This window comes from Hakea prostrata, chromosome 8, assembly GCF_041222555.1.
Source record: "Hakea prostrata isolate BN-2017 chromosome 8, UWA_Hpros_2, whole genome shotgun sequence".
NCBI classification, from domain to species: domain Eukaryota; kingdom Viridiplantae; phylum Streptophyta; class Magnoliopsida; order Proteales; family Proteaceae; genus Hakea; species Hakea prostrata.
Window position 1 is genome coordinate 2,691,590 of NC_142607.1, and position 22,005 is coordinate 2,713,594.

A 22,005-nucleotide genomic window follows, 5' to 3' on the forward strand; every position below is an offset into this window, starting at 1 on the left:
GAAAAAATAAATTTTTTTACTGAGTTCTGTAAATTCAAAGTTGATTTTAGTTAGTTTGGTTAATTAAAATAGTGATGGTAAACCAATGGGGTTGGTCCAAGTGGTAAGCAGCTTGGTCCGCTTAAGCAAAGTTTCGGTATCGAAACCTTGTGGATGCAAAAAGTCCCCGCTGAGAGACTCACCCACCACAGCCAGGTATGTGAGGTTCGAATACCGGATTAGTCAGGGCAAAGCCTTGAAAACCGGGATTGACAAAAAAATAAAATAAAATATTGATAATTATACTTGTAAAGAATATTGATAGTTATTTTTGTAAAGAAAAGTTTAAAAGTACATAATTATGTAATTTTCCTAAAGTAAGAGGTTCAAATGTTCGATTAGCAAAAGGGTCCAACCCGATAAACATGATCTTGCTCTTTCATTCGCAGCAGCCTCTGTATTTCGCACTCTTAACTCCGCTCTCTATTTTCTCATGTTCCCTTTCTCTCTCTTTCTCCCTCGCACCGCATTCTTGCAACTAGGTTTTCTGCAAGCGAACTCACGCTCCACCGTATCCCCAAGGGGATTATCTTCCATGAGGACCACGACCACCTTCTCATGACCAGGTGAACTCTGCATTGGAAAATCTTGAAACAATTTGCATCTTCGTTAGTTAATGGATAAATTCGCTCTCCCAATATTTTATAGGTTATTGAGTAATGCATGTTTACCACACTCTGTTGAATATCATTTTAAGTGGCTAATTTTCTCACTTGCTTTATGGATGTTAACACGGAATGCTTGTTCACTGTCTTCTGTTGATTCTATTGATTATTTTTAAATTTTCATTTGTTATCTTCCTTTCTATCTTTGGTGCAATAAGAAATGTGTTTCTTACATTTTTTGATCAGTCTGATCATTGATTTCTTAGAAAGTTGCCCGCACGTGAAAGATTTTGTTGAAAGAGCAAAGGTGATCAAAATTTTGTTTTAACTTTTAAGAATGGTTAGATATACTCTTGAGGGATTTTTGGACCATGTGAGGCAGGATAAATGAGGCCCTCCTGAGTTCAGTTGCAGGTGGGGTGTAGGTTGGGCTGCAGAAAATAAATCCATAAATGAAAGAGTTCAAGTTGAAATCTTAGCTTAATTATGTGGATAGAGAACTTAGAATTATTATTGTTTGCTCAATTGCAGCTGGGTGACAAATCTTTATGGAAAGCGTTTGCTGTTGGAAAGTATGCATCCTGGATAAATCAGTGACTCCTCCATGAAAATCAGCTACTACATGACCCAAAAATGTTATTGCGTCAACATATTACTTTTTCTTCAGTCTAAATACAAAAGAGAGAGTTGCTTCATCTTCCTCCATATGCTACTGCTGCTCAGTGTGTATGTTTAGTTAAAACAAACACAAAGGTCCACACAAAAGTCCAGTGTTTAGTATGTTTCGACCATGCACACCCTAATAGGATATGCCATAATGTTTCAGTGGATGAACAACATAACCCACACACATCATCTAGCTAAGACCATTTGCCCAGTCTATCCTTAATTGGTAGACCATTAAGCACAACCCTCCAAAGAAACATCTTATACCAGGTGTGTGGATTAAATTTTTTGAAGAACCTCCACCATAGAAGGTACCTCAAGCCAATAATAGGATCAGCATTATTAATAGATAAAGCATCTAGACTAGTCAAGAATTTACCATGACAAGTGAACTTACCATCGCGGAAGTTCTGTTTTAATTTACTATTAGAATGTTTGTAAGTGTTCCCCAAAGATTTTGTTTTCGACTCACATGTCGTGTTTGATTTGGATCATGAAGACCTAGCTGATAGAGCTGATTAAAGAGTTAAGGGGCCTCATGCTAGATAAAGGCATTGATATAACAGTTATAATCATCTGTATCATAATGAAGAGATAAAAAAGGTAAAAAGACATTGAATAAAGATAATTGTACCTAATTGAAAGCATCCTGTTACTACCCAAAAAAAAAAAGGAAAAAAAAGGGGAAGAGAAGTTAAGGATTAACATTTGCAATAACGACAGCAAGGTTAATCCTTAAAAAAGGAAGCTGATGAAGAGTTTCACTGGCCTAAAACAGTAGCAAGTGTAATAGAGAGAATTGGAAAAGCAAAAGAAGGAAATTAAAAAGAAAAAATTAAACATAGGAAGAGGCAGGAAGTGCCCGTTAAACCCTGAAAAAACTATATGAATAAGTCAATCAGGAATCCAATATAGATAGATAACTTACTGGGGTACTGAAAGTTGATTGTCCATATCAAGATTGGTCTAAGAAAGGACGTTGAATGTAACCATTCAACTTAGAAAATGATAACAGCCCATAACAATAGTTGGTTAATACATCGACACAATCAATAGTCACCCTGTATGATATAGAAAGAAATTTGATCATAACCAACCACCTAGGATGAGATTTCTGCTAAGATCTCATCGAAAGTTCATTACAAAGAATTTTGTACACTTATCCAAAATTTCTTCCTGTATATACAGAGATCAGATTAAACAATACCTGGAATTATGTTGTGTGGGGCTTATGTGGGAATTCAGTTACATAAGTGACCAGTCGTCTAGGTTTAGTTATGCTTAAGTTATTAGGTTCACTTGATGGGACTCTCAAGTAGACGGTCATTTATTAGAGTCCAGTCTTTGGTTATTTAGAACAAATTAAGGAGGTTTTTCCAGACATGGGTATTGCTTATCAACATTTTGTTTGTTTAGGTCCGAGTCAAAGCTGCATTATCCTTGAGTTTAGTTTCCTCAAGATACCATCTGTTAACTATACCTAAAAGAAGACTACTTTCTGTTAGGTTGAAATTTAAGATTTAAGCCAGTAGGCCAAAATTTAGCCCCTAAAAACAATTCGCAAGGAGAATTTGTGTTCTTATAGTCATTTCAATTCTTTTTGTCTGGAATCTAATTTTCGTTTTGATATTTCCAAAATGTTTACATTTTATGAGAGTACACTGAATTTTCTACTGAAGAATTTTTGACTTATGCTTAGAGTTCCATTCTGTGGGTTCCAAGTTTCCAACCTTGTATCTGTCAGATTCCCAAGTTCTTCAATCATTTTTACAATTGCATCTATTACTGAAAACAGTTCTTTAGGTGGGAAAGATTTATTGAAGCCCTCAGATTTTCTTATCGATCCATTCCCTTTGTCCCCTCCCCTCCCTCGCCCCCAACACCCCCCCCAAAAAAAAAAAAAAAAAAAAAAAAAAAGAGAATCCTCACCCACCCAGTTATATTGCTTGAGTTTCTGAATTGTATAAGACAACAATTGGTAAAGGCCTTGATGTTTCTTTCTTAAGTTTTGTTATATTGCTGTTATCAACAAGATCTCTAAAACCATGCTTATGGTTGATTTGTATGAAACACTGAACAGAATCAGTATATTGGCACCTGACCCAACTCATGCCTATGCTTTAAAAATTCTTCAGGAGAAATTAAATTTTCATTTATCAAAACAGAATCCCTGGCTACACAGTTTCTTGTGTCTGATATTTCTGATCAAGTGTTATTATGTGTTATCTGGTTCAGCTTTAATTCGCTTCTTGGAAGACTGAGCTGTTGATTTAATTATCGAGTCCAGTTTGAGAAATCAAGACTTCCATATCACTCTAGATTTAAGGGTTCCATGCTGTTGGGCTCCAGAGCATCGGTGAAAGATGAAAAGTCAATTAATCAATCCCTAGAGTGTGAGGTCATGTGTAGATCCCTTCATGGACTGCTTAACTTCAACATAGATGAGGAATAAAAGGGGTAATTTTATCACTGGGGAAAGAAATTTTGCAGTCTGCTGGAAAATGGTTGAATTGTCATCTTGAATTGAATAGAGTGCAGCCGTATGAAGTCAAATTGTTTTACAAGTCATGAATGATGATTGGCTAAACAGAAACGTGGAGGTTGGGCTAATTAAGGGAGAGCTAGTTTCATTATTCGTCATTTGGAACCTTACTGACTGATTTCATTTTTCATTGTTTGGTATCTTTGCTACTTCCGTATTCAATCAAAGGAAGATAATATTTAACTTTATAATTCAACACCGGGGACCATATACGTAGAGAATTCAATTGCCTACTCTGTTTATATTTTGTAATAATTTTTTATTTTTGGTCTGTGAAGTGTGCATTATGCCTGTTAATCTGTACTTACTGTAGTACATAATGTTACTATGCAAAAATAATCCCACATTAGATACCTCGAAGGATTTCTGGTGCTCTATAGACATGTGAGTTACCTCACAAATAGTTTAAGCTACTGGATTAGGATTTATATATTGCCAGAACACATTCCGACCTTCCCAATGTTGATTATAGCTTAGTTTACTTTATTTATTTATTTTAATCATATCTTGCTGTAGTTCTGCACAATCAGAGTCTGATAGGCTCATGACTGTTGGCAGCCCATGATTAATAGTCTTTGTCTGTGTTATTTTCTATTATTGCGTAGTTTCAGTTCTCTTTGGGGGTGTGATGTGTCAATAAGCTCATCAATCTGACTTCTACAGGCATGAGATGGAGCAGTATTCAACCAAGCAAGACTGCCTTTGCTGTTGACTATATAACAGTTCAAGCAACTCCTTTGTGAAGGTCAACCGAAATACCTGAAGCCAGGCTTCATTGGTTGATGTAAAGCACCCTGAATCTGAAATTGATTGTTTCAGTTCTCAGCTTATTTAGTTTATGGATTGATATATCATCTTGTCTGACAGTTCACAAGTTTTACTTTTAGATCTGATAATGGTTGGGATGGAGAGAGGATTTGGGTATCTACAGCACATCTATCATCCATGACAATTGACCGATTGTGGATCCTTGCCATGCCATATTTCATCAGGTAAAGTGGGCATATGTAAGCAAAATCAGTACCATATATTTTCAGTTGCATTTTGTTAAAGAATAGATATGTCCTTGTTACATGGTTGTAAATCTCTCTTTGTTGATGGTTTAAACTCTCTTTTCTTCTCTTTTGAAATTTACTAAGGACATGAAATGAGATAGGCGCTTGTAACTGGTCAACATACATTCCCTGATTGCAAGGTTGCTCTCTCTCTCTCTGGGATAAGAAACCCAGTTGGAATTTATTTTGTTTATGTGATTTGACCTTCTTAGGGAATCTACAAGAGTCCAATTAAAAGGTTGTTTATAATGTATACCATAGCCAGGGTTATAAGTAGCATCATCTATGGCCTTTTTTTTTACTGCCAAATACTGGTATGATACCGGTCTGGCTCTACTTGATCTGTATCAGTGTTAATTCAAAACCCAATCCCTATTGGTATCAGCTACCAGGGGTACCAATACATATCATATGCCCAATATGATATCAATAACTTGATTCGTGACCATGACCATGACGGCTAACCATGATTGACAAAGGTGAAGTCCTAGCTCCGTGATCAAATTCATTAATAATCAAGGTAACTTTCGTACTCTTCTCTCTCTTACATTATTCTCTTATCTCTTTGAAAATTGATGGTGAAATGTAATTAAAAAGGATGACGTGAAGAACTCCAACAGCCTTGTTTGATTCTTTAACCATTAGCACAAGCAACTTTGGTCGGCAATAATTTTCCTTGATTCCTTCTGTTGTTTATTAAGATTATTATATTTATTGAGTGAAGCACTTAAACCATATACAGGTCACATAGGGATTTAAGTATCTAAATCATTAACTTATATTTGTAATATGCTTTCCACCTTGTTTGTCTAGCACAAGGAGTGGGTCATGACATGTAACTATGTAAGGGGGCGTTCTGGGTTGTGATAGTGATCTTTGAATTTTTATTGGGTCATTAGGAAGTCGGATGACTGTGATGTTTCTGATAATCTTGTTATGAAGTGTTTTTCAAGCTGACCAAAAGGATCCAAGGGAGGTTAAGATTGTTATGATTCTACATAAATAGGTTGATTTAGATTGTTTCCTTGTAAAGATGTTCCAGTTGGAGGCTGAGGTTGCTTCTTTGATTATGTTTAGCCATTTCCATGCTTCTAACTAGAAAAAGAAGAAAGAAAAAAAAAAGCCATTCTTCTTCCAATGTTCTTTCTTCCCATTCATCAAGGGTTTCTTCCCCTTCCAACGGAACCTCTAAGGGGTAGGAACAAGGGTCTTTATGTCAAGTTTAGGAGACTTAAGTTACAGTTCGCTAAGTGGATGTTGCAGATTAAGAGAGACTACAAAGAACATTACTTTTGATTATCAAAGTAAAAGCAGATGCAAGTAGTTTCAGTAGGGGATTGATTGTTTCTTGGAAATCCGATCATGATAGTAAAATTATTCTAGGAATTGGGTTCTTGTGAGGAATTTTACTTTAGGTTTTTTTCGCCACCGTGAAAAGGAGAAGTAAACCCATGTGCAGAGATTCTTGCTTTCCACAAACGAGATATCTATGCCCCTCTTTCTTCCTATTTCCTCCTGCTTTCCTTACTTTTCTTTCATCTTCTGATGCCAGCACTGAAGCACGATTACTTTTATTCTGTCAACTCCCAACATTATATAAAACACTGTTCTGTAGAAAATGGTTTGCCTTTTCAAGGTAAAGCTGTTTGATTCCATGCAGCAATGAGTAACTCTCCCTTTTTCTGTGTAATGGCCTTCAACAAGAGATGCTAGTGGACATTAAGTGGTTCTTTCAGTTCACAGGAGTAGCCAGACAGATATAATGCTGCAACATATGTTCTTAACAGTAACTTTAAACGTTTAGAGGATAATCTTGTTATTTGGTTTGTTGAATCTCTAGTGTGTGTTGCACAATAAGAACTGGAGCATGATGGTCAAGGGAAGCAGATTGAAGTAACATCGGTGTTAAATTTAACTATGATTGTTATTCTCATTGCCGGGTGGGGATTGTGAATCCTCAGTTTTGTTACAGGAACAACTGAAAGTTTTCATGGACCTCTACTACAATAAGATGAAGAAAAACTGTTGCAGCTGCTGCTTTCTTCATGGTCAGACCCACTGGAACATACTTCTGTAACTCCACTTGAACCTGAACACGAGGATGAAGATGAAGAAGGAGCAGGGGCTGACTCGTTCTTGTCCCTAACCATCATGAAATCGATGAAACTAGGCAGAGCCGACCCATTTTTCCTAACTTTGTTCTCCTTCTTTGAGGGTTGTGAGAAAACCCCATCATTCTTAGTACTTCGCTTCTTAAAAAATATGCGACAGAGAACCCAATCTTCCATTTGCGCAGCAGAACTCTGCCCAAAAAAAGGAGAATTGGAATCAATTACAAATGGGTTCTTTGAATTGATTACACAATTGAAAGAAAGAAATTAAAACATTAGGATTCTACTGTAAAACTCACTTGGATAGAGCTTTTGTTTTGTGGGGAAACGCAGGGAACAGTTACACAGCCAGCAAGTCTGTACTCATGCATGATCCAATCCGTTCTAGACCCATGCGGAGGCTTACCTCGGTAGAAAACTAGGGTTTTCTTAATCCCTACAACATGGTTAGAAGCTATGATTTTCCTGTCAATTCCAGTGGCCTTCCAATAACCTGAACCTGTAGCTCTATTGCATCTGTTCCCATTTGGATACTTAGCTTCTATGGTGCTGAAGAAGTACCTCTCTTGCTCCAAATCACCTAAAACACACCGGGGAGAAGGAAGCAAATCCCCCATATTTAATTATTCTTGTCTCAAAGAAAAGAAAAAGGAATTCACAAAGAAACCGGTCAACAAAAGGAATGCCTTTCTGAATCAGCTTTGAGTTTGTAGTAAAAGTTTGTGGTAGTAGTTTACAGACCCAAAAAAGAAAAAGAAAAAGAAAAAGAAAAAAACCCTTCTGGAGCCAAGAGACTGTGTTGAACCTCTCGACCCACAAAAGTTATGTTTCATCATAATCTGAAACTAGGGTTAGCAGATGAACTAACCTGGCAAATCCCATGGGTCATGCTTGCAGACATCGACCTCAGGGATGATTGAAGCGGGCAATGGACAAGAAAAGACCTTGCGCTTCAGATAATGAACGACGAGCTCTTCATCAGTAGGATGAAATCTGAAACCTGGAGGAAGTTTAATTACTCCGTTCTTAACAAAATTAAGCTTCTCCATTTAAAGGCAGAACTGCAGATTCACCCACCCACCCTGGAGAACTGATTTCTCTAAAAACTCAGCTCAGTTTGGGCGGTGGAGTCTCGCGAGACCTTAGCGTCTTTCCATCGTCAGATTCACAGAGAAGGGCAGACAGAATAACGATAAGAACAAGGAGAAAAAAAAGGAGAAGAAGAAGTACAAGAAGAAAAGGGAGTGACAGAGAGACCAAGAAAGATAGGTTGGGTTTGAGAAGAGAACGGTTCTTATAGCAATGGTGCAGGAGGGGATGGAGAATGGAATAGCACAAGTAGACCTACATGGCGTAAATGAGACTCAAAACCTTCCTTTTGACGCATCTTTTAGAGAGAAAATGGGATAGGAATTTTTTTTTTCCTTCCCCTCGCTGTGTTTGTATTGGAGTTGGGGAAGGATGAAGGAACCTAACTCTGTGCGGCTCTGACTCTGCCAATAATGAATAATCCGAAGTGGTTAAAAACACAATTTTTTAAGCTTAAAACGCCTTTTAAAGCAAATTTTGTAAGCTTTAGTCCATGTGTGTTCTCTGACGCTTTCTTCTCTCGTCCCCCTGTCATTTTGTCGGATCGAGCTTCATTTAATCCGCAGGACTTGTTCAGCAAAAACCTCGATCGTTAGATCAAGATCTTGGTCTAAAATTTTGATTTTGACAGTTGAAAAATAAGTGATTGAGATCAAAATCTAGATTGAAATCTTGATCCAATGATCGATATTTTTGGGCTCAGCAATCTGTGCATTAGGTGAAGCAAAATGCCATTTTGCCACCATTGTGTGTTTTATATATGAATGTGAATTGGGTGAAAATTGGCTTATGCTGCTCAACAATTTTAAACACCAAGTCTGACTTCTGCTAATGATTTAGCAATTCGAATTAATTAAAAGTTTGGATCCACTGCACCTTTCTCGTAACTGGTGTGTGCATGTGCAAGTGTCACTTATTTGTTATATTTTAGTTCGTAAAGATTGCATAGAAGGTGTTCGATAAAATTACTGATAGGAAGGTTGTTTTACAGTATTTTATTTTTGTCATAAAAAGTTGTATTTGTAACTCGGTACTTGATATGAAATGATGTATTTATAACAATGTGGGCAGGATTGTCATTGGTTTCAATCATTTTTGACCTCCCATTGATATGTCAAGTAGGTGTGTCATATTCCGTTCTGTAGTATTTGATGTACCATATATCTATACCCAAACCCATGTGTAATCCATGTCTTCTATGTGAATGCATTTTATTTTTAATGTGAAAGAAAAGTCAGCTGTTTGATATTGGTTATTTATTATCCACATAATCACTTAAGTAGTGTTTTAGATTTAAGTGATGGAATCTGAGTTTGAGGTTCACCTTCACTTGATGCTACAGAGTGATGCTGACTCATTATGGTATGGCCATTAGCATAGTGACATTTGGCAGTAGATTTAAAATAATATAGGTATAGCCTATTGGACTAATATTGGCTTCCGTCAATATTAACACACAGTTGATGTAGCATCTACTAGTAAAATTCTGGCTTAATTTCATCTTGCATTTTTTCTTGAAATCTTGTGAACTTAGGGCTATGGATATCGATTTAGGGGTTGGAAACTTTATATCAGTAGTGAGTTCGAATCCTTTAACCGTATGGTGAGGAAAATTTTGAATTCACATGATTAAATTCTTTAACACATGTCCAATTTCAAAGAAAGATTTTTTTTTTAGTGAATTAGCTAAAGTAAAACATAAAATCATTAATCATTAGAAGATATTGCTTTGAGATTAGACATGTATCAAGAATTCAACCATATGGATTGAAATTTTTTCTCTCCATATGAATAGAGACGCATGGTACTTATGTATTTTCTATCTTTCCTAAGGAAATTTATGATCTTATTTTTAACCCAAAAGATGTTACAGAACAGAACAGAGACCCTAATGGATGAGGTCATTCTTGTGTCATGCTTAGAGCTGCTGTAGTCCTCCGCAAGTCCACAATCCATTCATTACTCCAAAAGTACATAACTGCCCCTACTCCCTAGTGCTTTCTACCAACCCTATCCTTCTCCCCCTTTTTGGTAGTGCAGAGCACGTATAGTGAAACCCTTTTTATTTTTCTGTCCAAAAAACTATTTTCAAAAACATTTTAGTTAACATGCTGATATTATTTTGTTTTCACTCTTTTATTCTCCTTTTCATATTAAGAAGTAAGCTTGAAGATATTGAGAGGATTAGGATGTATTTCTTGGGTATTTGACCATATATTATGATATGAGATATATCTATATTGATTTAGTATTTATCATAAATGGACACAAGACACATCTGTAGGAATATGTATATTAATAGGGTAGGTATACCTAAAAAATTTTCATCATGTCTAATGGTGATTAAATTTTATTGACATATAAACTCTATGGTATTGTATTAGTCAAGTCATGTTTCAGACCCGATGAAGTTGGCCAAGTGGCAAATTGAAGATTTCTTTCTAAAATTGATAGCTTTATATTAGAGGGAGGGTGGGGTGAAAATTATTACATATACGATCAGGGAGAGTTGAACTTGTGACAATAAGTTGAAGTAAAAACAATAAGTATCTCTATGTGTCATTTTCAAATAACATATATATGAACTTGGGCGAATCTAGTGGTGGGTCCTGATGAGGATTCGTGAGGAAAGCTTGATGCTTCATTCTTTATCATGTTCTCATATGGATGATAGAATAAGAAGATATGGATGGAGAAAGAGGGAATATCAGAATATGCCAATTGATTTGTCCCCAATATGGAGTATAAATGGTCGTTGATGGAGATGCCCTAATTTATGTGGGGTCCTTCCCATTTTTACAAATGCTTTGAGCCGGTGCTTCTTCATGGAATCTACGCCAATAGAGCATCTATCCACTCTATCTTTTACTTCTCTCTCTCTGTCTCTCTGTCTAAAGTGAAGGGGTAGTTTTGTACTTTCTTATTGCTGTAGTGGCATTATGTGTTGGGTTGGTGCCTTAATTTGAGGGAAATGGGAACCTAAGGTATTTCCAAAATGATGGACATCACGTCAGATTTTGGGTAAGTAACAAAAATGCCACATTCAAATGATGCCCTTTCCAATATTTCTTTGAATGCCTTTGTTGTTATACTAGAAGTTCAACAAGGGGAGAGGTTCCCTATATGCCACATTAATGATTGTCACACTAATAATTGAGCTATAAATAAAATTGACATAAATGATTGATCAATAAAATTATAACCCATTTCCTCTATTTGACCCTGTTCTAGAGAGAATAAATTTTGGGTTTTTTTTTTAACTCTTATGATTGTCCATTTGTGATACTACGATTGGGAAGCTGATTTTAGGTCATTTGACCTCTCATTTACTGTGAAATGGACCTCTTAAGTATGGATATAATTTGGAGAGCCATCAGCTTTAATGTCTGTCTCCTTCTGTATTCAGTTTACCCTCGACCCCTAGTTTTGGATACCCCGAAAAAAAGGTTGCTTCTCGTTGCATACTTGGTTTTTCTTTTTTGCCACCTAACCAATCCATAAGGTCCTCTGCCGGCGGCGAGCTTCAAAATTTGCTTAGCATGGAAGCAAAAAGAAGCTCAAATATTGACATTAGATGAATGATATGAAGCATGAGTTGTTGAGTCAACTTCTCATTCTCATACCCTTGGGGTCATTCACACAGGACGGACAACTAATTCTCTTTACTGTTTTCAGGGAAAAATGCTTTGAAAAAGTACAGATAACATTACTACTCATGCAGTCATGTTCATTCATATGATGTCTGACAAAATATCCAAATTAATTGACTTATGATTTGCAACTGATGTAATGTAATTATATTCGTATCATATTGCGTATTGATAGTGATTGGGTAGATCCACTACTTATACAGTACCATAAACCACACCAAGGAAATTGTTCGAATTTGGATTACAAGCTTTGTCGAGAGCATCAGATTCATGTGAAATAGATTGTTGGGTTAGCCAAAATTTGGAATTAAAGACTCTCAAAACATTGACAAACCTTTATTTAGGTATATATATATAGATATAAATATAGCATCGCATCGCATAGATACACACATATATAAGTCGTCATGATAGCAAAATGGTTTATATTGATATTGACATTGATGGTAACGGGCACCGATACCATAAACACAAATGACACAATTGAAGAAGTTGGATTCCGTAAGGATTAAGGAGGAGAAAGGAATCCATTTCGTGGGAGAAAATTAAAAAAATACCAAGGCGACTTTGCGAGCTATGGCTTTACGCAAGAGAAAGAGAAAGAGAAAGAGAAAGAGAAAGAGAATGGAAAGACAGAGAGAGAGAGAGAGAGAGAGAAAGAGGGAGATTCGCAATGGTCTCATGCCCACTCAAAAGAATGGAAGAAAAGTTGGGTTTCGTAAGCCAAAATTTGGGGTGTGGCTGCTTTGATTCTCTTATGATCGATCTCTCCATATCTTTTGATGTGTTTTTGAGTCAAAGTAGTTTGCGTGTGGGCGATGAACAAGGTTTTGAGGAGAGAGCGAAAGGGAAATGTCAAACACTGCAATTATTGTGTTTGTTTTTTGAGTTAAAAATTGCTTCTCTATGCAGCACGTCATTATCTTTCTCTCTCACTCTCTCTGAATTGATAAACAATCTTATTTATATATATATATATATATATATATATATATATAAAAAAAAATATGAATTGGCGTCTCTCTTAGACTTGGAAAGTCAATTTAAAACACAAGTGGGAAATGGGAATGTCCCATGATAACATTCAAGAAACCAAAAGAAAAGCGGCGAGAAAACTTAGAGATATTGAAAGAAATGGTTGGATTAAGATTTTTTTTTCTTCCTTAATTGTTTTGTACATGTCCATGTCCATGTATTATATATATATGTATGATGTAAGGAATGAAAATACAAGTATGTATATTTAAATGGTTCTGGCGACAAGGATCCACAAGCAACATCAATTGTCTTGTATGAATTAAAAATAATTATCAACTACATGCATGGCATCCACACATTTAGAGTAAGAAAGAGATTAATGAAAAACCCATATGAGAAGGAAAGGCTATCTGTATTTACTTATTTGTTTTTATAATCTTGAGGACCTCCTTCGAACCACTGGATTATCTATGAGGGAAGCAGACGAAAACCATGACTTGTTGTCTCCCACTTCACTTCTTGTGCGGATGGTTGGTTTTGAAGAATTGAATATCCGTATGATGCTTCACTTCTAGAGAATTGAGTTTCAAAAGAAACCCACAAAAGTTAATCTTGCAATTCTAGATGGAAACCTGGAAATAAATGCAGTGGTTGGATTGGGAAAATTTCCCCTTTCATTGATGGGGAAACTTATTTGATATGTTTATTTTATCAGTGAAATTATGTGGATTAAACACAATTTCAATATTTAAGTTCAATCAGAAATTGCTTTGATCTGCATATGATGCACCACCAAAACAGAACAGGTGAACTAGAATTCAACCCATCAACCAGGGAACTTTTTGCTCTTATGTATTGGTTGAAGGTAGATATGGTCTTAGGCTTTTTGTTTAGTGGGAGTTGCTGATCTGGTTTGTTCTGCTTCTATACTAGCTTGTAGAGTTACAACTGTTGTTCAAATCAAAGTCAACAAAGATTTACATTTCATAATTAAAGATGATTGCTCTGATTGAGCTTTGAAGTGCCCAAGTAGAGGATAATTTAATCTAAAATGAAAATGGAACTTCTTTTTTTCCCCCACTTAACTATTGTTTAACTATCATGGGTTCTCTTTTGTTCTCTCGCCTGCTCTCTTAACTATTTTTAAAGATAATTTTGTAATTATTACTAATTATGATTTTCAAAGAAGGAAGTAGTTCGCCAAGGTCAATCTGGGCTTTTGGTTTTTCTTTTTTGCCACGTGGTTTATGCACTTGCACCTTGTTAATAAAGGGTGGTTTCCACCCATGTGGGATTTTCAGACCAATGGTTTGAACCTTATTGTTAGGATTAGAGCAACCAATCACACACAATTGAATAGAAAACAAGGAAGAGGGAGATAGATTTTATTCTGATTCACCTCAATGTGAGGCTACGTCCAACATTAAGTTTTTCATTATATTCTTTTCAATATATATATATTCGCTTAAAAACCCTAAGTCACAGCTATTCATGGGTCCAAGCCCTGGTTTTGGGTTTTTGTTATTTTCAGGCAAAGACGAGTTTGGGAATTGAAGGGCTTTGGATTTGTGAATTCTGTTGGTATTGTTTTTAGCTGTTCAATTTTTCTCCGGATAGTGGGATTGTTTCTGAGATTAGAATGGGATTTTTGGACATTGAGGCGATCTTAGAAGAAAGAAAAGCAATAGTAGATGTGGAATGTGATTCAAGAGCAAAGATGATGTTTTTCAGAAATGGGAATTGGCCAGATAGCTATATTATTTGGTAAAGCGGAATGAATTTTGGGTTGGTGTAGAGAAGTAGATGGCTGTGGTGAAACCGGTTCTGCCAAAACCATAGATCAAGGAGAAGGCAAGACGAGATAGCAGGTGGTAGTGGTAAAGTTGGTGCAGAGGGAGCTAAAGAAGACAGGGCGGAAGAGATGAGAGCCAAGACAGGAGAGATAATAAGTTAGAAAGATGACGGAGCAGATCATGATTAAGGGTTGAAAAAATGCTAAGCCTAAGATTAAAACATGACAAACATCCATTATATAACAATACACTTGATGGAAGTTGAGCGTGTCAGAACTTTTACAAACAAAACTCCTATTTGGTTGGCTTAATGGACCTTGTTGAATTGTTAGTGATGCATGTATGGCTTTAGTTTTGTATTTTCCAAATAACACACAACATGTATAAAACCTGCAAATAGTTAGCTTATTCATTTTGAGTATGATAGAGAAAGACGAAGACCTAGCGTTGTATCTAGTAGTCTCAAGTAGAGCTGATTGGAAAACAAGGATCCATGTAACTGATCCTACTAAATGAAATAGGATTATTATTACTATTGTTGAGAGAATTTCAGGGTCTAATTCAAATTTCACTTCTTAAAATGTCACCACACACAATTTGTCTACTCTTTTGATAGGAACAAATAATTTACGGGGCGAAAGTGAAATTTGATAACACATATAATGCTTTTTTGTGTTTTTGGGAGGATCAAAGCCATCAGATATATTGAATTGATAGGGTATTTTCTTTGATAGAGGTTTAAAAGCAAGATTATTTTCTCAATTTGGAACAACTATTGGGTCAGTCACAGTACTGGAGTAAGTTTATGTTTGCACTAAAGGGTCCACCTTCTTCCATTGCTTTTCTCAAGCTCTAAAGTTCCTATCTTAATTCAAACAAAAGATCAAATCGTAAGGATTAAGGGGTTTTCTTTTTTCAATTTTTCCATCATTTAAGGGAAAGGAAGAAAATTGTGGTGAAAGGGAAAGATAGGAAAATTGACCAAAGAAGTATGATACACGAGGACAATAACACAATGGGAATTTCGTTCAGAAGTGGGCATCAAAGACATCAAACTTGACCAAAGCATCACAGATATTATCACTTAGCTTTCAAATTCAAAGGGCAGAGATGAAATTGTCTTCCTTTACTCCAAAGTTAAGTAGGTCATCAAGGTTATTCTGAGAAATTCTTGTATCCAGAAAGTTTCTGTCTCCTCCATGTGTGCGTTTCCAGTTTTCCCATCAACAAAAATATGGCTAGTAATAGTTCCTGACTTGTATTTTTCATAGGAAACAACAAAGGCAACAGCCACAAAGTTAATTACTCAGTGTTCACACGCCACTCCAGTGTGTTGACAGCTGATGATTTGGACTAGTTAGTGCTTGTTGCAAGGTTATCCTCTAATTGGGCAGAAGCACAAATTTTCTTGTACGACATCGATTACACCAAGGAAGACTAAGGAGAAGCTTCTCTGGTCACGGTTTCAAAAGTTGAATCAATTGGAATCTGTTGGACCAGACTCCTTGCAAATTCTGGAATGGGAATCACAAGAAAAGATGAACCCGATGACTTTAAACCCCACAAACAAACAAACAAAAAGAAGATAGAAAGAACCAGGGGTATTTACCCATTTGAGATCTACCTATGACAGTGAGAGTTAAATAGAAGATGAATTCTACTACTCTTGAAGGGTTAAAAATCTCAAGGGTGAAGAATCATGTGTGATTATTGGATGGTTCTGTTTTCTATACCTTTAGATAGTTTTCAGTTCCTGTGTGGCAAGGATCAACAATGTTGAACAAGTTTCAGTAGGTGCATGCCATGGCACACTGAATGATACATACAACCCCAAACCTACGTCAACTCACAGGAATATAGTTGAGAAGTTGAAGAAGATACTGGCAATATCGTTATATATCTTGCGAAATATACACGTACATGAGTTGAGTCGTACAAAAACATACTTTCCTTGAGGTATTTTAACGCTCCTTTATAGTGTAGTCTGAGTTCATCATGGTGTCTTCACTTCCAAGATAAAACAACTCTCTAGTCCTAATACCATGCACTCCAAAGGGCAAGTATGAGTAAAGAACATCTGAAGGTAATACTCACAAACCCGTCAAAATTCACAAACTTCTGTTAGAAAGGCAAGAGACTGAGATTAATATAAATCGATGCTAAAACAATTAGGGACTAACTCATCTCTTTATATAGAAGACGAAGAGACACATACGAAGAGTTATCCCCAAAGAGTATGTCTCAAACCACATTTTTCCCTTAAGGCTTGTTTGTTAGCCATTCAAACAAGACTTTTCATAGACTACCCGTTGGTTATTTAGGTATCTAATAGAGAATAACATCACCTCTAACCCTTCATTAGAAAAGCACATTAAAATATTTTGAATTTTATAATTTAAAAAAAAAAAAGAAATTCCAACACCGTTTGATCTTCTATTCGCTGAGTTATTGGGCTAATTGCCTAAACTAACATTGCCATATTGGTACGCAGTCATATGTTGCCATTCGGGGAGGCTTGGGCAGATGGGTGGACACTTTCCTTGAGCAGAAATAATATTTATTTAGTTAAAATAGAGTGGAATCATGGAGAAATCCAAAAATTCAATCAAAAAGTCGCCCATTTCATTAGGCTTCACAATAGTGCAGATCATGCAGAGCATATGAAACCCAACTACAACTTGATTCAGCCCTACTGCACCTCATAGTCAGAGGAGTCAAGCCCAAATTTGCTAGAGCATGGGCCTGATCAGCTCTGCTTTACTTTAGCCCACTATGGCCTTGACTTTGGATTTTAGATCACCTAGCTCATGGAAGAGAAATTACGAGAAATTTGTTTGTAGTGGCACAGTCACATTCAACAAATACCTGCAAAAGCCCTTATATACAGAGAAAGTGATTCAATCTGGGCCTCAATTGGAAGAGCTAGGGGCCAACTCAAGACAACCTTAAAAGAAATTAGAAAGGATGCGCATAGCTTAAGGTTAAAAAATGACGTGCATAGCTTATGACATTGCATCTAACATGGTCACAAGAATAGCTGATTGGAAGACAAGGATCCTTGTAACCAACCCCATTTATTTGGGACAATGCTTATTGTTGTTATTGTAGTCCGGGTGGGACAACTAGACACCACATCCAGAAGGGGTTTCACCTCTTAGACCAGCTCGATCAGGTCTTAAAGCTAGACCTCCGATACTCCATGTTGCTTGCTCTCTCTCACAGAGTAGAGGATACATTATACTATGTATGTAATCTGGATTTTCCTCCCCAGGAAATTTTTTTGAATGTGTATCTTAAGAACCTTTAGAATCACTACATACAGGGATTTCAATTCAATTTATATTTTGACAATAAGTATAAAACCTTGAAAGATGAATCTGCAACAAGAAAATTTTGTTGATATATAAAGAGGCTGCTTTTCATTCCCGTATTTCTTTCCAAAGATAGAAGGATAAATGGTGAAACCCAAACTGTCAAAAGCAAAGCAAGACAGTAAGTCCCACAACAGCCACCCCCCAAACACTACTTTCTAAAAGTTAGTAATACAGATTTAATAGCTATTGATGGGGGTGAAAAGATCAAATAACTGTACAATGATTCCCTTCTGAAAAGGTTCATTCTCCTTGCCAAAATACCTTACTGTGGAAAGGGGAAGCAATTATGCAATCCTGTATCATGTTTCGTATCCTCTCTGTGAGGTGTATGTGTCCCAGTATCGGTGGCCATGAGCCTATACTAACGCAGGTATTAACTTTAGTATAAAAGAAAGTTCGTCCTGTGAGAATTTGGGCCTTGCTTGTCTTCGAGTCTGCCCATCGTCTCCCTCATCGTCCTTTCCTGGATTGATGTACTCAGACACTGCTGCTGTAATCTCTGGAACAAAATCCACTATCACTCCATCCACACCCATGAGATATTGCATGTAAACCGCTTCAGGAACATTGCTGAAACAAATCAATAACTCATTAGATGTTGCAAGTTGCAACCCAGGGGAAAATTTAACACAAAGAGTTAGAATTCTAAGAATGCATACTTCAATTGGCCATAAGTTAAGAGTGAAAGATTAGCTTCTCTCATCATGTTAACGGCTGCTGGATTTCTGAAGATGGCTTTAACTTCTGAAACAATCCCTTGTAAGCCACATGCTAAGCATAGGTTTACAGCCTCCTCCAAGGAATTCCTTCTCACATCAGTGTAAATTTCAGTTCCTCCATTTGTCAGGAAGAATACCTGGTTTTCATATTACCAACAGCCATTGGAACTCATTCCTGTTGAACACCAGTAGTTCAATAAATTATGGGAAAAGACCATGAGTCCTTACGGGATAGATGCTCTGCAGCATTTTGATCAACCTTGCTGCGTCGGGTTGGAAGCTTGAGAAGATAATTGGCCTCTCATTGGCATACTCAAACACAACCTGTTCACCCAGTTGAGAGCACATGAGAAGAACACAGGTAAGAATTTTAGATGAGACAAATAAGAGATTGATTAAGCCAAGTAACAGCCAGGGGAAGCATACCCTTAAGACAGCCTGAAGGACATGGATGAGATCTTCATCTCGATAAAGAATGTGGTCATCAAACTTCAGCTCGATGTTGAACCCCAAAGATGGGGTGACCCTCTCAAATGCTTCTTGTAAAGTACAGAAGGCATCATCATCTTCAACATGCCAGTTGATAATGCTGCCGTCCTTAGTTTTTCTAAAAAGTGTTTTCCCAACCTGAATATGCAATAATTTAAAAATTAGATATCAATCTGAGTTCATTTGATATGTTTGCAGAGAACCCAGAAAAGAAGACAGAAGAACAAAGCAAAACAATTACATTTCCAGGCTCTCTTTTGGGTCCATAATCAAGGAATTCAGCCAATGTAAGCTCTGTTAGTCTCCTTTGTGAAGTTTCACCCTGAATCAAATGGAATGAAAAATGCAATTAGTTCACCCAGAGAAGAAAAAAAGATAATACGCAGAAGTAAGAAAACAAAGCAAGGAGGGTTATAGTGTGGATTATCTTACATTTACTTCTGTGAAGATGAAATCATCGTGGAAAATGACTGGACAGTCATCTCTGGTCACCTACAAAAATTATGTAATTTCTGTTTACAAACCAACCTTCTCTAAGGTTCTTCGTCATCCAATAAATTCTATTGAAATCAAAAGACCAGATGAAAGCCATAGAAGAAAATAAATCAGTATGGTGAAATTTGGATTAACAATCGAATTGACGAGACGAATAACAGGCAAAATGAGATGCAATCAATGGATCCCCTTCTATGGTTCTACATTGATATCCAAATTGATGCACACAGTTCAAGTTCATAGGCTGATCCGGACCAATATTGGTCCAAGATTAAAACCAGGTCCAACCAGATGTTAATTTGTCACCAATATGATCTAGGGGTGCAAAATTGGCCCCAGCGACCCTTACCCACCCTAAGCCCACCTTAAGCCCGAATAGGGCTTGAATTTAAGATTTTGGCCTTAGGACGGGTCGGGCCAAAATATTATGATCTTGAACATTCAGAACCAAGGGTGGGCCAAAAATATTATGATCTTTGGCCAGCTCGATCCATGAAAGACCATAACAGATCCGTTATGGTTTGAATTTGATTTTTGAATTCAAGTTTTTAATTTAAGTTTTTAATTTTGAATTCAAATTTGAATATTGTAAACGAATGTTGTACAACAACCATGTTTATTTATAAATACATAAAACTTACCCATCAAGATAAGCAACCTACTTATCAAAAACAGAGTTTTCTTTGCATTCTTTCATGGTATTAGAGCTAAGGTTTTGAGATTTTTTCGACACGTCCTAATTTTTTTGCCATGACCTTAATTTTGACTATGGTCTTAACCCTAATTTTGACCTAATCTTGACTCTAATTTGACTCTGATCATAACCCTAAATTTTTTTTTATCATTTTAATTGTAACACAAACACTTTTTAGTGATTTCTTTTAATTTATATTGATTGAAAATTTGAAACTTTGTATAAAGTTTTCAATTTTCATCACCAAAACAATGAGCGATCTTCATAGCTGAATATGAAATTATGGAGTGTGTATTTATTTATGTTTTAAGCAACACTATGAATTTGAGGAGATCCTATTAGCTGGATAAGATTTGCATGATTGAGTAGTTTCTTTTTCAGAGTTGCTAAACCCCGTTTATTTGTTACAAAAAAAAAAAAAACACTATGAATTTATTGATTATTTTATCATTTTATAGTAGCTTGAATTATTTTATATTTCTATATATTTTATTTTAATTTATCTGTAATATTCTTATTTTTTATTTAAATTTATTTTTGATATTTTAAGGCTAAGATAGGGTGAATAATGCTAGTCAAGGCCAATAAGGACAGGATCGAAACTAACCCATCTCGACCCAGCCCAATCAGGAATAATTAGGATAGGAACAGGCCTCATAGGACTTCAAATTAAAAATAATAATCATTGACCAGTAAATTAGAACCTGAACAGTATTGATTATTCCTAACCGAGTCATGAAAGGTAGAAAACATGAAAGGTAGAAAACGGAAAAGGGCAACTGGCTGATCTAAATAAATTTATATTATAAAATAAGAATAGGCTTGAGATTGCAAAAATGGGGCACAGCTTGCCCTGTTGCAGCCTAATTACGATCGATTTTGAGACGTTTGATTATGGAAATCCCTGGTCTAATCACTTAACGAGCACGTGTCAAATATGGATGAATTGGATTTGAGGAGAGAGAGAGTCTCTCCTGGAAAACCAGGGAAATTTCGCGGAGAATCGCCGCAGTATTGCAATTTCGTACGCGGCAGAATTGCAGATCCGTACGCAGCGGACGTAAGCCGTATCGACAGCCACATCTGCCGCGACGACAAAGCTTGAGGCCTGTAATGAAATGGATTTTCGCCGGAAAAAAAAAATACATGAGAGGACATGAGTTATCGCCGGAAATCTCACCTGAACGTCGAATTCAACAAAATCGACACCGAATTTGGCGGCAGTATTGAAAGAAAGAACTGAGTTTTCTTTGATGGCCTTCATCCTCCGATCCGGCGATTGCAACATGTTCATGCCACTTCCTCTGTGTCCTATGACTTGAAACTTTGGCCATTTTAATGAAGTTCGGCCAGCTACATCGTTTCCTGAACATAACAAACAATCAGATTAAATCACAAACAACAATCTGACAACTAGTCAGTCAGAAAAAGGAGGATCGAGATCAGGTACTAACCACTGGAGATGCGAGGTGAATAGATCGTCGGAGTGGCACGTTCCGGCACCTGATCGAGATTAGGTACGTCGGCGGCGAGAACGGCTTTAAGAGCCATTAAAGGATTGCAGAACCAGAAGAAGGAAGCGAGAATTCAAGAAATAGGACACAATGAGATCTGGATGGACGTAGGAGAGATTTGCAGAAGAGTATTTAAGGGGGCGAGGATTAATAACGGAAAGAAAACGGAATCTAACGGCGGTATATTCTAAA

At 36.6% G+C, this 22,005-nt stretch overlaps 2 protein-coding genes and 1 long non-coding RNA gene across 5 annotated transcripts; 1 reads left to right on the plus strand and 2 right to left on the minus strand.

The window, feature by feature from the left end:
* Positions 1 to 444: 444 nt before the first annotated feature.
* LOC149006245 (uncharacterized) lies at positions 445 to 14,773 on the plus strand. Of its 3 annotated transcripts, none has more exons than XR_016175115.1 (4): positions 445 to 605; positions 4,516 to 4,636; positions 4,740 to 4,844; positions 14,267 to 14,773. It is a non-coding gene; the product is annotated as an uncharacterized LOC149006245 (long non-coding RNA). The 3 variants fall into 3 exon arrangements; XR_016175114.1 differs by lacking the exon at positions 14,267 to 14,773 and adding an exon at positions 4,992 to 6,716; XR_016175113.1 differs by lacking the exon at positions 14,267 to 14,773 and having other exon boundaries at positions 4,740 to 6,716.
* On the minus strand, positions 6,813 to 8,067 carry LOC149006246 (NAC domain-containing protein 83-like). Its single transcript, XM_089166166.1, has 3 exons — positions 7,887 to 8,067; positions 7,318 to 7,598; positions 6,813 to 7,210 (listed from the first exon to the last, which is right to left on the minus strand). The coding sequence occupies exons 1-3, from the start codon at positions 8,065 to 8,067 to the stop codon at positions 6,896 to 6,898; spliced, it is 777 nt and encodes a 258-aa protein (XP_089022292.1). The 3' UTR covers positions 6,813 to 6,895.
* Positions 14,774 to 17,434: 2,661 nt separating the features above from the next.
* On the minus strand, positions 17,435 to 21,934 carry LOC149006247 (glycerophosphodiester phosphodiesterase GDPD2-like). The gene is made up of 8 exons (XM_089166199.1): positions 21,754 to 21,934; positions 21,480 to 21,664; positions 19,543 to 19,602; positions 19,352 to 19,432; positions 19,048 to 19,248; positions 18,850 to 18,945; positions 18,562 to 18,758; positions 17,435 to 18,472 (listed from the first exon to the last, which is right to left on the minus strand). The coding sequence occupies exons 1-8, from the start codon at positions 21,848 to 21,850 to the stop codon at positions 18,259 to 18,261; spliced, it is 1,131 nt and encodes a 376-aa protein (XP_089022325.1). The 5' UTR covers positions 21,851 to 21,934; the 3' UTR covers positions 17,435 to 18,258.
* Positions 21,935 to 22,005: the final 71 nt, after the last annotated feature.

Coding starts and splice junctions, on each gene's coding strand:
- LOC149006246 (XM_089166166.1), bottom strand. CDS start 8,067: ATGGAGAAGCTTAATTTTGTTAAGAACGGAGTAATTAAACTTCCTCCA. Junction 7,599..7,886: donor TGACCCATGGGATTTGCCAG/GTTAGTTCATCT, acceptor GGTGTGTTTTAG/GTGATTTGGAGCAAGAGAGG. Junction 7,211..7,317: donor AAAACAAAAGCTCTATCCAA/GTGAGTTTTACA, acceptor TTTTTTGGGCAG/AGTTCTGCTGCGCAAATGGA.
- LOC149006247 (XM_089166199.1), bottom strand. CDS start 21,850: ATGGCTCTTAAAGCCGTTCTCGCCGCCGACGTACCTAATCTCGATCAG. Junction 18,946..19,047: donor TCCTTCAGGCTGTCTTAAGG/GTATGCTTCCCC, acceptor CTGGGTGAACAG/GTTGTGTTTGAGTATGCCAA. Junction 18,759..18,849: donor TGCTGCAGAGCATCTATCCC/GTAAGGACTCAT, acceptor TATGAAAACCAG/GTATTCTTCCTGACAAATGG.